Below are 16,625 nucleotides of genomic sequence, written 5' to 3'. Positions count from 1 at the left end.
TACTTGAAGAGACTGTAACAGAATTTTAAATTTTAGACATACATTTTAACTATAGGTGGTGATGTGTACTAGTTTCTTTAAGCTAAAAAAAACATACATAAAATGTTGGATTTTACTCTTTATATATTTATGCTAATATTGATATATCAGAATTTCCATAAGTTTTAGTTTTTTCAAATGCAGACCAGACTTTTGCTTTTAATAGGGAAACAGCTGTTAACGGATACATTTAAAGAAACTTGACTCATAGTTTTAGAAGAGAAAATTCAGAGTCCTTAAAGCATTTGAATAATTTAACTCAGTGTGTATTTTTGGTGCTTTGTTTCAATAACAGAATTGCCAAATCTTTTTCACATTTATCATTCCATTTGAATCTCAAAATAACCCTCTGAGAAAGTAACATTACTCCCATTTTCCAATGAGGTCACTGGGACTCAAAAGCATTAAAACGATCTTTCTGAGCCACTAACTGAGATTGTATATGCATAGAATACATATACAAGGTATATGCCTTATACCTTGCATTCCTGTATAATTTTTATTCTGGTCTGCTCTGTTTTGCTTCATACTATGTAGCTTGTTTTGCGTTGAGCACTGGGAATTATACAAAGATTAAAAACAAAAACAAACATACCATTGTATTTGGTTCATTTGACAAAATATATTTAAATGATTAATGTTTACAAATGTGCATATCAGTGCAGTGACTGTGGGGAGAAAATATTGGGTCGGTAAGAATATAAAGAAGATTATCCAACTAATTTTAATAGACCTGTCTTAAATTCTTAACCTCCGTATGTACAACTTGAGTAATAATTTGCTTCTTTAGAAATAAAGCAGAATAAATCAAGGTGGGTTTGGCCAAAAATAAAGGTCATTTACAATTATTTATTTATTTTAGAAAGGCAGATTGCCATCTGCAATACCTCATTTAGACGTGTCTGAAGTCTTAGAAGCCTGACTACCCTATGTTCTACTACAAATAAACCTTGATAACATGTTTGGAGGTTGTAGCAGGGGAGCACAGACATTCCTATACCCTTAACCAAAGAGCTGCCCTTCACTACTGGGAAAGGCTGTCTTTTTTGATTGAGGCTTCAGCAGGGACACAAATCAAGCAGTGAGTGAGGAAAGGGATACCTGCTTAGCCAGCTAGATCAGCCAAATCAGCTCTGGTGATTGATGAGGTGACAGATGCCATAGCCAGATTGTTATCACATTCTTAAAAATTATTAAAAAATGTACATAGACTTATCCCTGTTTCTTATCGATCTCTGACCAATATCCCATCTCTTGTCTATCCCTAAGCCTCACTCTACTCTCAACTTATTCCTGAGCCTCACATGAAATCTAGTCATCAGCCTATCCCTTATCTTATCGATCCTAACCATTAAGATAAGAACTGGCAATAGGAGTGTTTGACTTGTATAGTTCATATATTTTTTGGTTGTTTTTTTAAAATGTGAAACAAAACAGACTTGTCAAAATGTACTTACATAAAAATGCCTATGAGAAACAGTAGATTGCAAAATGTTATTGACATCAAGTCGACTATGTCAAAATTGTTAAAAGGTTGTCAGTTATTTGTCACTGTGTAATGAATTACCCCAAAACTTAACATGTTAGACACAATAAATAGTTATTTTCTCACAGTTTCTGTGGAAAATAAATTTCTCACAGTTTCTGTGGATACAGAATTTGCAAATGCTTTAGCTGAGTAGTTCCGGCAATTAAGCTGTCCTCTGGAATACGATCATCTGAAGGCTTGATTGAGGTGGGAGGATTCCTCTCCAAGATGACTTACTCAGATGGCTGTTAGCAGAAGGCCTCAGTTCCTTGCTTGATACAGGCAGAAGGTCTTTGTTTCTTATTATGAGGACCTCTCCATAGAACCACTTGAGTGTCTCACAATATGGTGGCTGTCTGCTCAGAACAGGTGATCCAAGCAATAGGGTAAAAGCAAGGCAGACACCACATCTTTTAGTCTTTTATAATCTAGCTTTGAGTGTCACAAACTTCTTCCACAATTAAAACAGTGTTGTTACAATGGTAATGAGTAGCCCAAAGCTATGAATACATGAAGGTGGAGAATCATTGGGCCTATTTTGGAAACTGGCCATCACAAGCTGTCATGTACTCTAAGAAGCACAGAAAAAATATGTTTGCCATTAGAGATAGTAATATTCTTCTATCAGAAAATCTTCAGTGAGTAGGAGGGGAAAACCTCTTTGAGAACACTTAAATCTTGTACTTCGGTTTGATGTTGAATTCTTCAGTGTGCTTTGAAACTGTCACCCTAGATCAGGGATCAAAAAACTATGGCTTGTGGGTCAACTGTGGCCTGAGGGCTGTTTTTGTATAATCAATGAGCTAAAAATATTTTTGATAAATTTAAAGAGCTATAGAAGAGGTAGATAGATGATAGCCATATGATAGATAGCTGTGTGATAGCTAGCTAATTAGCTAGATAGATGCAACAAAGATGATATGTAGGCTACAAAGTTTAAAACACTTAGTAGGTGACCCTAAAACAATTGCCAATCTTGTTAAAATCCATCAAAACACATACAAAATAACTAATAAAAAGAAGTTTTAATTCTGCTACATTGTGTGATAGGATATACAGAAATGGATAAAGATATTTCTCCCCTGCTAGAAGGTAGATCAACATGGTATACCAAACCCTTAGCTTCTCCACTTAATGATAATGAAAATTAAATATTTGGAGATGTCCTTATTCCAGCATATCCCAAACCACCAAAACTTAATCTTAGCTGCACACACACAAAAAATATTATCTGGTGAAATATATTCCAGAAATACCACATATCCTATGCTATTTTTGGAGATTCAGAACTTATTATAATAATAAATGATCTGATAAGTTCTTTAGTAATTCATTTTGATGACTTAATCCAGCATCTTCAAATTCCATTGTTCATGGACGATTTTTATTTTCATGTTAATATCTATTAACATCTATGTGTGTAACTGGAAAATATATGTCTTCATTGTTCCACTTCAGAGTACTCTAATGGGCTTCATTCAAACCCTAGTTATGCTAATATAAGTGTGAGAATCCTTTCCCATCATAATTGTAGATATCCACAGTTCTTTTGTGAGCTTGCAAGTGTCTCAGAAGTATTGTCTTGAGATAGCTTTACAGCAGAGCTGGATATCTGCTGAGTCTCTTAGAACAGGATGGTCTACCCTCTTATAGGAGATTGGCTCTTGAGGTCACTAAGGTCATACTAAGCCAAGTTCTTGTATGACTAAACCGATAGTTGTCTGGCACAGCTCTTGATAATGGGCAGTAGGCTGATAAAACCTCATTTGCCTCCTGGACACTTGTATAATGCTGTTTTACTGCATTCTCATGTTCTCAATTTCAGATAATTTTCCTGTCAACCCTATGTTTCAACAACTCTATGTTTCAACAAAACCCCAGTTGATTCAAATGCAGTGTTACTGACCAGCATATGAAAACATGAAGGTTTCAACAATCTGTTTCATAAGAATGCCAACTTTTGGTGATTTACAGAATTAAGTGCAGTTTTGGTATTTTTGTTTTATATTATACACACACATATATAGGTACATTATACACATGCATATTTTATATATTAAGCACAGATTAAAATGATACTTGATTATATGACAGATGCTCCTAGTGAAGGAAACATGTCAATTGCAAGTGAAATAATTGTGCTGATATTTTAGAGATAATCCTGAAACTACTCTAATGAACATAAAAGTGGAAACCATTCTTCAAACTTCAATGCTGTAGCTTCAAAAACTAGTGCTTTTGGGAGTATGCTGAAATTGACTTGTACAACTCACCAGAGCCGGTTGTAAACATCTCTTCCCAACTGCACCTTCAGAAGATTTACATGAGTAGCCCAAAACTGATCATAGGAGGAGTAGCTGCACAACAGAAATAACCAAATGATGTAAATGAGAACATTTTAAAACATGTATTAGCACACCACTGTTTGAGATGAGTATCAGCATTAATTGTGACACAATGATGTGCTATAACAACTGAGGCTGAGAATGGCCACTTCACTGTTGTTTGTTGTTTTGTTCTTGTTTTGGGAAAGGAATGCTATAGAAGATTAAGAATCACACCAACCTCAATACAAATTCTGTGGTTTTCACTTCCTGGCTTTGTGAGCTTTTGGAATTTATTTTGAGATTCAGTTTAACAATATAAAAAGGGCATGATAACATGAATTCCATGAAGAATCTGGGGGTACTGTAGATAGCTTTTGTAAATTGTGTTACATAGTACCGGGCACATGGTAGGCACTTCCATATGTGCTCACTACTATTATTATTCTCATCTCAACTCTAGTAGCAGTCAGCTCAAGTCCAAAGTAGGTTTTAATTTCTAGATTTCTGCATAGATGTCCTCATTGTTTCCCTTGCCTTCCTGCGTCAGCTGGCACAGTTCATTTTGTGCCCTCTTCATTGTGACTGTAGAGCTTCTCTAGGACTGCTGGCTCGAAGTCATATGTCCACGTGCTCTCAGATATCTGGAAGAGATCCTGCTCCAATGCAGTCTAGAACCAGGGATAAAGGTAGGAATGTAAGTAATTTTATGGTGAGAAACAACATTAGATTACTGCCTCACAATTTTATGCTGACCCCACTATGCCCACACAAACAGGTGCACTAATTCTTTCAATGGAAATATAAAATAAGGAGCAACGACAGATAAGGCACTTCAAATATGTTGAAGCAGCATATTGTCAAATATTTTGAAGGTTCTCTTGGGAAGGTTTAGAATTACATATTTACATAATTATAACTTCTATAAGAAAAAGTCACAGATCCTTAAGTTATAATCTGACCTTAGGCATGTCGAAAATCTAGAACAAAGTTTTCAGGGTTTTTTTCCACCAGAGGCTGCATTGTTGACCCACCTGTACTAGCTAACCTGAAGGTATTTGCTGTCAGTTGTAACAAGAATTGATTCCCCTCCAGTCAATAGACATTTCCTAATTGCCTGTGTGCATTTTAACTTCAATTTCCTTCTCTGAAAATGCAAATAAATTATTTTAGGCTTCAGGGAGATTATTTGAGATGTAATTGTTATTTTCCAGCCTGGCTGTGCTGCTGTTTATTTTTATGGAACTATACAAACACAGGTGTGTATTTGCTGATATTTTGCTTATTTGGATGAGAAAATAGGAATCATTTCCATAATAGCACAGTTTTGCAAGCTCTGGGGACCAGAACTGGATTTTAGTCACCTTTCTATTGCCTTTATATCTGAGCAGAGTGCCTTGTACGGGAAGGTGCTGAGTAAATATTGGCTGTATTGAATCATTATTTATGCCTCAGATGTCCTGAGAGAAGAGACTCCTGTTACATTGAAATCCATCATCTAAGATCCTAAGTGCATTGTCATCATTTGAAACACAATGAAATTTCATGATGAGGTTATTATTTTACAAGGTCATTAGACAATAAAGTAAATGTTTTTTTTGGTGTTCACAGTACTTGTCTGGATTCCCATACCTGCATACCTCTACTGTAGACAGATATGATGACTGTCTCCTACCTTGACCCTGATTCTGGCCCTTAGCATGAAGCATATCAGGAACATTTGTTTTAGTCAAGATGGCTTAGTGTTCATAGCCATTTTGGTTGATGTCTTAAATTTTCTGCCAAGACTCTGCCTGAGTTTTAATCCTCATTACTTATTATCTCTGAATCCCTGTTAATAAGTTTTTCTGAGTATGATGAATTCCTTCCCTCCCTCCTTCCTTCCTTCCTTTCTTCCTTCCTTCCTTCCTTCCCTCCTTCCTCTTTCCAGACCATATCAGAACACTTATAAATGCCCCAGCCTTATATGAAAAACTACACATTCAGTAAGAAATGATACAACATTGCCATCTTTAAAGAGCAATATGTCTTAAAAAATACAACAAAATGATTAGCTTGAATATAACATTGTGCGACATATTCCTGCTTTTACAGAAAGGTAAATATATTGGAAAAGTATTGGTGTTGCTACATTTTGACACATGAATTAGTTTGCTGGAGTTGCCATGACAAGATACCACAGACTGGGTAGCTTAAACAAAAGAAATTTATTTCTTAACAGTTCTGGAGGCTAGAAGGGCAAGATCAAGGTGTCAGCATAGTTGGTTTCTTATGGCGGTGCTTCTTGGCTTGTAGATGGCTAGCCCATGGTTTTACCTCTATTTGTGTCTGCCTTCTAATCTTCTCTTCTACCAGTCATATTGGATTAGGGCCCATCCTTATGAACTCATTTTACCTTCATTATCTCTTTAAAGGTCCTGTGTCCAAATGGAGTCATATTTTAAAATAGTGGGGGTTAGGACTTCAACATATGAATTTTAAGGGGACACAAGTCAGCTCATAATAACCTAAAATAAATTCAGCCTCAGAGATATTGTGTAACCTTCCAAGTCATTCTAGTAAGTAAATGGTAGAACTAGGATGTAACCTAATGCCTACATAATTCTAGAGTTCACATTCTTTCTACTCTGCTCTATTGCCTCTCCAAACTCCTACTACCGAACTATTGAATTTGGATTCTGTTTCTTATTCCCCACCATTTTCTCTTCACAAAAATGGTTTAGCCCCAGTGGTCCCTAAGCCTTCCACTTGATTTTCTGAGCCCATGAAAATCTGACTTTGTGTATCTGATTATATCTTAAATTTTTTACCAATATTATTGTGCTTGTACTAGTCTTCCTCTATTTCAGATCAGATCTGCTGTCAGAGATATCTACTGCTTACAAATACACATGTGCTCCTCCATATATTCTAGCTTCATTGTAGTTAGGCAGGGGCCATGTAGGTCTTTCTAGGCTGTAGGATATCAGAAATAATGTGTGATTCTTTTTGTGCCTATTAAGAACCTTTATGGCAAGCTCCCACTTTTGCTTTCTCTTCCCCTGCTCTGGAGACTTTAATCTACATGTTGAGATAATAACATTGTTGAGATCAAATATGCCTGGATTTTTGAATCACTGCATGGGGGACAACTGCTTTAATTTACGTGTCCTCCATTAAGATGAGGGAGAGCAAAAAATACAACACTGCTGCATTAAACTAGTAATATTTTTGGATTAATTTGTTACCACTGCATAGACTCATCTATCCTAATGTAGACCAGTCATATTGAAATTGTGTTGCCTTGCGATTCTCCCATGAATCACTGATCCCCAGAGTGTCTGAAGTTATCATCCTTACCTGTTATACTGGACCGAGCATAGAAAGTTAGCACCAAGACAAAAGTATGCCAGATTGCAGGGTCATTTATTATGCCGGCGACCACAGAGGACTCATGTCTCTCCAACCTGTGGTGTCAAAAGGAGGGTGCCAAGACTTTTTATACCCGAAAAACCACCTTGGGAGTGGGGATGAGGAGCGGGGATGGGGATGAAAAGGCTTCAGACATTCCGAGGGCTAGTGGATTCTGTAAATCACCTCCTGGGCGGAGACCAGGACTCCGGATATTCCAAGGGCCAGGGGACTTTTGTCATTCCGTTTGTTACTTAAGTGGTTTACAGAAGTCAAGATAAACATTTGTTTACACATTATCTGGGTAAGGTGGAAATCACAGACCTTAGTTACTTATTACAAGTCGCAGGAGCCAAGATGGCATGGGTTAGGACTGCTTGCCTGTCACATTAGGGCCACAGAGAGCAGTTACTGATAAGCAAAGTTTAAGCAGCTTCACATAGTGGGCATTTTTCAGAGCAAGCTAGCAGCTTTATTTACAGAAGCCAAAGACAGCTTTACCTTATAAAATGGCGTTGCTCAGGTTCTGGCACTAGGTCAGCACAATATCACATACCTAGAGAAAGAAAACAGTCGTATGTCTTCCCTGCCCATAAATTTTTGTTTTTCCCAACTGCAATGACCATCAGAACACTCTGATATAATTGGACTGCCACTTCCAGTCCTGCCTTGGTTTGCTGCCACCCAAACTCCCAAGTCTGAAAGTAGGGCACATCCCTATATCTGGGTGCTCTGTGTCCTGATTCCTCTACTATACTGGCGTTTCGAGTTGCTTTAAAACTCAGCCAAAACTGGTCTCGAAAAATACAGCTTTAAAAAAAAAATCCTCAGTTGTTAATTTAGTGGGACTGAAATTATGTTAGCTCATTGAAATTTCATTGCTAATGGGTTATAAGATCGTAGGAACTACAGATCCAGCATCTGTCTCTTTTTAGTGTCTCAATTATCACCACAATAATTTAATGACATCCTGTTGAAGAAGCATATTTGACATGCTAATGAATGGCATCCTGCTCATTTCCATGAACTTCACATTCCCTAGGTGATAATTTAAAGCCAGGCATTTTAGATTTGTATCATCCCATGGCCACACTGACTTAAAGGTTGACCAAAATGATACACTAAAAAATGCTTAACACTGAATTGCAAATGTCTTAAACTGTAGTCTCTTATAATTTTATAAATATGCTTCAAAATTGAGACAAGCCAAGAGAATCCTAATATTTACATTATTATCTAATTTAATCATGACCCTTTTGTATTCATGCTTGCCTGTTTGGCTATTTCATCTGTGCCTAATCAAGGACCCCATCTGTAATATTTTGCTTGTTTAATTAGCTTTTATTTTCTTTATGTTTTGTTTTTTCAGATTGTACTATATTATTTGCTTTCTTAAATTTTATGTAATCTATTTGACACACACTTACAATAACTTCTGATTTTATTTGTATTAAAATTTAAATAGCAACAGCCTAAATCTAATTTCTAGCCTCATAAAATTATTTTTAGAAAAAAGAAAATCTAAACAAATATGTACATATATTTAATGTTCAATTCATTAAATCAAATAACAAGAAATATGTTTTATTCTGAGATTTATAACTGAATTTAGATATACAAAATCATTTTGAGGTTTTTGCTTGTTTGATCAGTATTAAAAAAAGATTATTTGCTCACAAGACACTGGTATTATTTTTTTAAGCACAGTTCTATACCTAAGTCACCACTATGATTAATTTAATGTGGAATTTTTTAGTCTTTGCAAAATAAAGGTTTGTGTGGTCCAAAGAAAATGTAACCAAAAACCAGAAACCACAAAGTGAGAGAGTTAGGTTGGAAATAAGTAAGCATTTATTGATGATGAAGTTCAATCAGTTCTACTGTGATATTGTGCCAGAATTGCTAGCCTTTGCTTTAGTTATTTAGTAATAACTAAAATAAGCAGCCCAGGATAACTAAGATCTGTGTGTAAACAAATGCTTATCTTGACTTCTGTAAACCACTGAAGTAACAAACAGAATGACAAAAGTCCCCTGGCCCTTGGAATGTCCGGAGACCCCCGCCCTCATCTCCACCCAGGAGGTGAATTACAGAATCCCCTGGACCTTGGAATGTCCGGAGACCCCCGCCCTCGTCTCCGCCCAGGAGGTGAATCACAGAATCCCCTAGCCCTTGGAATGTCCAAAACCTTTTCATCCCCATCCCCACTCCTCACCCCCATTCCCAAGGTGGTTTTTCGGGTATAAAAAGTCTTGGCACCCTCCTTTTGACGCCACAGGTTGGAGAGATGTGAGTCCTCTGTGGTCGCCGGCATGATAAATGACCCTGCAATCTGGCATACTTTTGTCTTGGTGCTAACTTTCTACGCTCGCTCAAATACAACACTACTGTAAGGTGAAAAAGGTCGAAAATTTTATTCTCTGCAGACCTTAAAATAAAAGATAAGTACTAATTTATTTGGAAATATTTCCATGATATATGTCTGAATTTGGTCAATTAGCTGATTAGATATCTCTTTATGCTTGGGTGCAATTGCTAAATGGTAAACAAGAGAAAACTGGTATCCATTTAGGTTGTTTCAACAGCAATCAGGGAGCCCAATCTGAACCATGTAATGATTTTAAACTTCACACAGCAGTCTGAAACTTGCATATCTTGGCAAATTAGACTGGTGATGTGTGGAACATGAATCCTATTACCTGGACCGTTTCTAAACTGATGAAAATCCATTTATTCTGATTCTCTAATGCAAAGGAAAGTAAGAATCAGGCAATTGCCTGGAAAACTTTGGAGAGTTCCTGAAGAACCTCAAGCTGCTTCTCCTCCATGGGCAATAGAGCAATAGAGGCTGGAGGCAGAGAAGAGCTGGGTTCATGTGTTCTCAGCTAGCCCTCCTGACACCAACAATCCCTATGCCAATGTTGAATATTGCAGTTCAGTGCAAGCAACTGTACATGAGAGGCATAGCATTCAGCAGAAGTTTCTTGTCTCACAGGTAGCAGGTAAGAAGGCATGCAGACCCCTGTAACTGCTACCCAAATTGTAGTGCAGATTTCTCAGACATAGTCCCCTTTTCTGAGCAGAAACAAAATTTAATTAATTCTTCCTAGGCCTGGTGAAAAAAAGAACAGGGAGTCCCCCAGTTTCAATGGAGGAATCGAATGGATCATGTAGAAAATGCAATATACAAATGCATTCATACTAGAAATTCAAAATAAAACTGTAGGCATTGAAAGTAGTTTTCAGCAAAATGGACTTTTTCCACAAAGTACCAGTTGACTAGTGATCAATGATATGAATAATAGCTATAAATAATTATATATGTAATTAACCTTACCTGACAATTACAATATGATTTGGGATCACCATTCATGGGGGTTAAAAACAAGTGCTTATTAAGTACTGATTTTATTTAATAAATATCCTACACATACTATATATAAGGTAATATAATGCATACCATGGGGCTACAGAAACAAAGTTTCTACTTAAAAGAGATTTACAATTTGGAAAGTAAAATGAAGGAACTAACATTTGTCGGAACTTAACTGTGTGTCACACATTGTGCTAGGCACCTTTCATGCATCACTTTGTTTAATCTTTGGTATTGAATAGCATTCTTTTTATTTTCCTATTTATTTTATAATTGAGAAAGCTGAGGCTCAAAGACATAAAACGATGTCTCAGATTAAATTTTTAGTACCTGATATAGTCAGGATAGCATGCATATTTTTATATCACAAAGGACAATATGTCTGATATATGGGAAAAATAATCAAAACAGGTTATTATGCATTCCATCCCCTTTAACATGGTTATTCAGCTTAGTGATCCAGTGCTTAGTTATCAGTGTATGATATTTTCTTTGCTTTTGTGTCTTGGATTTAAGCTAATTTCAATTTCCATCTCAAAACATTTTCTTCTATTCTAGTCTCCCCAATCTCACTAAATGACTATGACATCTTTTCTGCTCATCAGGCTATGATGCTTAGTCATCCCTGACTCTTCCCTTTCTTTCGTACCCTATATTCACTCAATTAACAATTCTCATCAGTTCCACCCTTAAAATACATTAAAATTTTAGGTTTTTCATCTATTGCTATCACTGTGCTTCAAATATTCACCATTTCTTGTTTGGTTTTTATATTTGGGTAGTCTCCTAACGAGCCTAACTACTTCTGCCCTTGTGTCCCTCATTCTCAACACTGCTGCCAGAATGACCTTGTTAAAATATGTTATATTGCATCTATTCTCTGCTCAAACATTCCATTGGCTCTCTATCTTATTCAGAGTCAAAGACAGAGTACTTACAATGGCCTGCAAAAGCCCCACCCCCGCCACCTCGCCCCAATCATCTGGTGACATGCTATCTTTATAATTTCATTTACTCCTCTTCCCTTTCATTCACTCAGTTGCAGCCATATTAGCCACCTTGTGTTTCTTGGAATACACCAGACACACACTTGCCTCATGGTCTCAGGTTCTATCTTCCAGGGATAGTCTTTCCTCAAATATTTTCATGGGAGGGTAGTATCTATGAGATGCCTTAAAATATTCATATTCACTGACCTATTAAGTTTACTTCTAAGGATTCCTCCAAGGGAAATAATCCAATGTGAAAATATTTATTGACAGATATATAAGTAGTTGAATATATTTGTGAATACTATCAAAACATAGAAAATGCTAGTATTATGGGTTTCTTTAAGTACATTATGACACCTTGATATCATAGGCTACTGTTCACCTATTGAAAATCATACAATAAAACAATGTTTGTTCCGATGAGAACTATTCTGGATTGTTACCATTTTATAAAATGACGAAAATATATCTGAGACAAACAAATGGGGTAAACCATCCAGGTAACTCCCTAGGTGCCAATATATATGCTACATTAGAATATCAGTAGGAATATAATGAAGTTTAGAAAATAATATTTTTCTAAGTATCTTTCAGGAAGAGTACAATTTGAAGGGAACAGATATTTCACTGTGGCAATTAGGGTAGATCTAGAATGGTGAGGCCCTCCTCCCCCGAGGTCATGCTCTGATACTAAAGCATGGCCACAAAACTTACTTGTAAGTAGAATTGACCCAATTAACTGTATGACTTTTGTTGTTTGGATCTGGGAGGTATACAAGTTTGAGGCCAGAGTAGATAAAGTTTAATTGATGCCAAGAAGAGTCTTGTCTGATCTTTTACCTAATACCTAGACTTTCCCTTCTGAAGAAATACTAGTGTGAAGAAGTGCAAAATGATTAGATTTCCTGGGGTATATACATATTTCAGTAGTCTTTATGTTATTTGATATATTATTTATTTTAGGATTATAGGACTGATATGGTTAGGATATTCTTCATGCCTACATCTCATGTGAAAATATAATCCCCATTGTTGGCAGTGGGGCTTCATGGGAGGTGTTTGTGTCATGGGATGGATCCCTCATGGCTTGGTTATTTAAAACTGTGTGGCACCTCCTCCTACTATCACCCTATTCTCACCATGTGATATATTGGCTTTTCCTTTGCCTTCTGCCATGATTGTGAGCTTCCTGAGGCCCTTCCCAGAAGCAGAGCAGATGCCAGTGCCATGCTTCCTATACAGCCTGCAGAACTGTGAGGTAATTAAACCTCTGTATAGATTACCACCCTTGTGTATTTCTTTATAGCAATGCAAGAACACTGTAAAACAGAATATTAGTAAAGAAGATTAGAGCCTTGCTATAAAGATAACTGAAAATGTAGAAGTGACTTTACAACTGGGTAACAGGCAGAGGCTAGAATAGTTTAGAGGTGTCGGAAGAAGACAGGAAGATGAAGGAAAGTTTGGAACTTCTTAGAGAGTGGTTAAATGATTGTGTCCAAAATGTTGATAGGGACATGGACAAGGAAACCAAGGTGGAGAAAGTTTCAGGTGGAAATAAGGAACTTATTGGGAACCAGAGCAAAGGTCACTCTTTTTACGCCTTAGCAAAGAACTTGGCTGTATTGTGTTCATGCCCTAAGGATCTGTGGATGTTTGAATTTCAGAGTGATGACTTAAGGTACCTGGCAGAAGAATTTTCTAAGCATCAAAGCATTCAAGAGTTGGCCTTGCTGCTTCTAAACACCTATGCTAACATATGGTAGCAAAAAAGAATTAAAGTTGGAACTTATATTTAAAGGTGAAGCAAAGTATAACAGTTTGAAAAACTTGTAGCCTGGCCATGTGGGAAAAAAGAAAAGCCCATTTTCAGTAGAATAATTCAAGCAGGCTATGGAGCAACCACTTGTTAGATATGCATGATTAAAAAGGAAAATGTGTTCATAGCCAAGACAATGGACAAAAGGCCTGGAAGCCATTTCAGAAGACTTCCAGGCTGTTTTTCTTATCAAGAGCCTGGAAGCCTAGGAGGAAAAAAATAGTTTCCTGGGCCAGGGCTAAGGCATTACTGCTTTGTGCCACCACAGGAGGCTGCTCCTCTCATCCCAGCCACGCTGGATACAGCATTCACTCAGATACTGCTGAATGTCCCAGATACTGCTATGGCTGCTCCTTCACAGTGTGCAAGCTGTAAGTCTTGGTAGACTCTATGTGACGTTAAACTTGTAGGCATGCAATGTACAAGATTGAAGAAGGCTTCGCAGCCTCACCTAGATTTTAGAGGGTGTATGAGAATGCTTAAGTGCCCAGAAGTTTGCTGCAAGGGTAGAGCCCTCACAAAGAAACTCAGCTAGGGCAGTGCAGAGGGGAAATGGTGGTGTTGAAGACGCCCACATAGATTTCCCACTGGGGCATTGTCTAGTGAAGCTGTGGGAAAGGGGACACCATCCTCCAGAATCCAGAATGGTAGAACCATTAGCAGCTTGTACCTTGAGCCTGGAAATGCTGCAGCCACTCAATTCTAACCCCTGAGAGCTGTTGTGGAGGCTGTACCCTGGAAAGCCACAAAAGTGGAGCTGCCCAAGTCCTTGGGACCTCACCGCTTATACCAGTGTGTCCCTGGATATTAGATATGGAGTCAGAATATTATTTTGTAGCTTTAATATTTAATGACTGCCCTGCTGTGTTTCAAACTTGCTTGGGGATTTTTGCTCCTTTTTTGGCAAATTTCTTCATCTTTGAATGGGAATGTTTTTTCAATCCAGGTACCCCCATTGTATCTTGGAAATAAATAACTTATTCTGATTTTACAGATTCTTAGGTGGAACAAACTTATCTCTTGATGAGATTTTGAACTTGGACTTGGGACTTGGAATTTGGGACTTTTGAGCTCATGCTGGAATAAGTTAAGACTTTGGGGGACTATTGAGAAAGGATGATTAGATTTTGAAATGTGAGAAGAACATGAGATTTGAGGGGCCGGGTAGAATGATATGATTTGGATATTTGTCCCACCCAAATTTCATGTTCAAATGTAATTCCCAGTGTTGGAAATGAGCTTGGTCAGAGGTGTCTGGGTCATTGCAGGGAGATCCCTCAGGGGTTACTGCTTTCATATTGATAATGAGTAAATTCTCATTTGATTTGGTTATTCAAAAATGTGTAGCACCTCCCACCTTTCTCCTGCTCTCACCATGTGGTACAGTGACTCCTCTTCTGCTTTTTGCCATGATTGTACATTCCCTGCAACCTTCACAGAAGTTGAACAGATGCCAGTGCCATGCTTCTGGTATATCCTGCAGAACCATGAAAGAATTAACCCTCTTTCCTTTGTAAATAACTCAACACAGGTATTTACAGCAACACAGATATGGCCTAACACAAGTACTTTCCATGCATTTTATTTTGCCTTTCAGGTGTTTTTCTTTGGTGTTTGGCACAAGTTCATTTTTCAGGGAGAACAAATACTATTTTAGGAAAGGGAATATTGCAAATTGATAAAGAAAAGATGAATCTAAATTTGTTTACCATTTGAAAAGATCAACTGTTCAAACTGTTTAAAGAGGCATTGAAAGAAAATGGTCACAGAAAAGAAGACTTTGGTTTTGAGGTTGAACGTTTGATGGTGACCTTGAAAGGTGGGGGGAGCTTCATGGTAGAAGCAATACTGCAGTGGATTAAGGAACAGGAAGTAAGAAAAAAGGGTTTCAACTAAAGATAAATGAATGAATTTCTGAGCAACATTGAGAATGAAATTGCCTTTTCTGAAATATTGAAGGATAGATTATTTTAGGTCTAGGGCTAACTAAAATAATTTATAGCTTTTCACCTTACATTTATTTACCTTCTATGTAAGAGGCATCACATAAAGTTATATATAAATAATAACTATTTTAATCCTCATACCTCATAACAACCACCATGTGAAATTAGGCATTATTACCATCAACATTTTACAGGTGACATACTGAGACACAGAGTTTCAATAACATGAACAAGGGAAGACAGTAAGTGGTAAAAATATAATTTGAAGGTAAGTAATTTAAGCATTATAAATAGAAGCCATAACTATTAGACTACACTGCTAGTGTAGTCTAATAGACTATTAGACTACAGACTATTAGGCTAATAGACTAATAGACTATTAGAAGCCATAACTATTAGACTACATAACTATTAGACTAACCCCCAGTAGGGTTAACATGAACTACAAGGATAATAAAAAAGTGGGTCTGGCATTGGAATACCATACACAAAGACAATAGGACTGTTGGTAAAGGATAAAGAGAAGTAGGATCTTGTGGAGATGAGAGTAGTAAAATGGGTGCATACATCTTAATGCTACAGTGATTTGTGTGGAAGGTTCATTTTTAGAATTGGATGTTGATGTTATATCTGAGAAAACTGAATTGCAGAGGGATTTCTACGAAGAAACACAAAGCCAACGGAGTGCTGTCTCTGTTTCCAGGTAAAACAAAAATAAAGGTTTTATTGTACAGAGATTCAAGGACAGAATCTTTTAGGACTGAGAACACTTATTAGCAATGGATAGAAAAGTCCTGACAGAGACTTTTGATTAACTAGAAGAGAGAAATTAAATAAAATTTCTTTTGCACGATATTTGCATACTCTCTAAAGTCAGGCCTTCCATGTGCTTAAGATCATAGAGCAGTCAGACTGAGATTGAAAGTAATGACCAATGCTAGGGTAGTGGTCCTCAAGTTCTAATCTTCTGGATATGCTGCCTCAAAAGCACCCATTAACTTGTTACAAATGCAAATAATTATCTCCTACTCCCCCCATAACGACCTACTGAATTAGAAACTCCTAGTGTGGGATTCAGGAGTCTGTGTGTTAGCAAGTTCTCCACATCATTTTGATGCATGCTCAAGTGTGAAACCCCACTGCTCTAGAAAATGTATTATTCCATTAAAATGTGCATTTTCCTTGGAAATAATCTCTCATATATCTCCTCACCT

At 37.1% G+C, this 16,625-nt stretch overlaps 1 protein-coding gene across 1 annotated transcript in view; it reads right to left on the bottom strand.

The window, feature by feature from the left end:
• Positions 1-4,451: 4,451 nt before the first annotated feature.
• LOC108292752 (sperm protein associated with the nucleus on the X chromosome N4) overlaps positions 4,452-16,625 on the bottom strand; it is a 60,601-nt gene continuing 48,427 nt past the window's right edge. The window contains 1 exon segment of the mRNA XM_037733229.1: positions 4,452-4,562. Coding sequence (XP_037589157.1) covers positions 4,452-4,562 — 111 coding nt within the window.

Source organism: Cebus imitator, unplaced genomic scaffold (genome assembly GCF_001604975.1).
Source record: "Cebus imitator isolate Cc_AM_T3 unplaced genomic scaffold, Cebus_imitator-1.0 Scaffold504, whole genome shotgun sequence".
Classification (NCBI taxonomy): domain Eukaryota; kingdom Metazoa; phylum Chordata; class Mammalia; order Primates; family Cebidae; genus Cebus; species Cebus imitator.
This window is presented reverse-complemented; position numbering and strand designations above follow the sequence as displayed.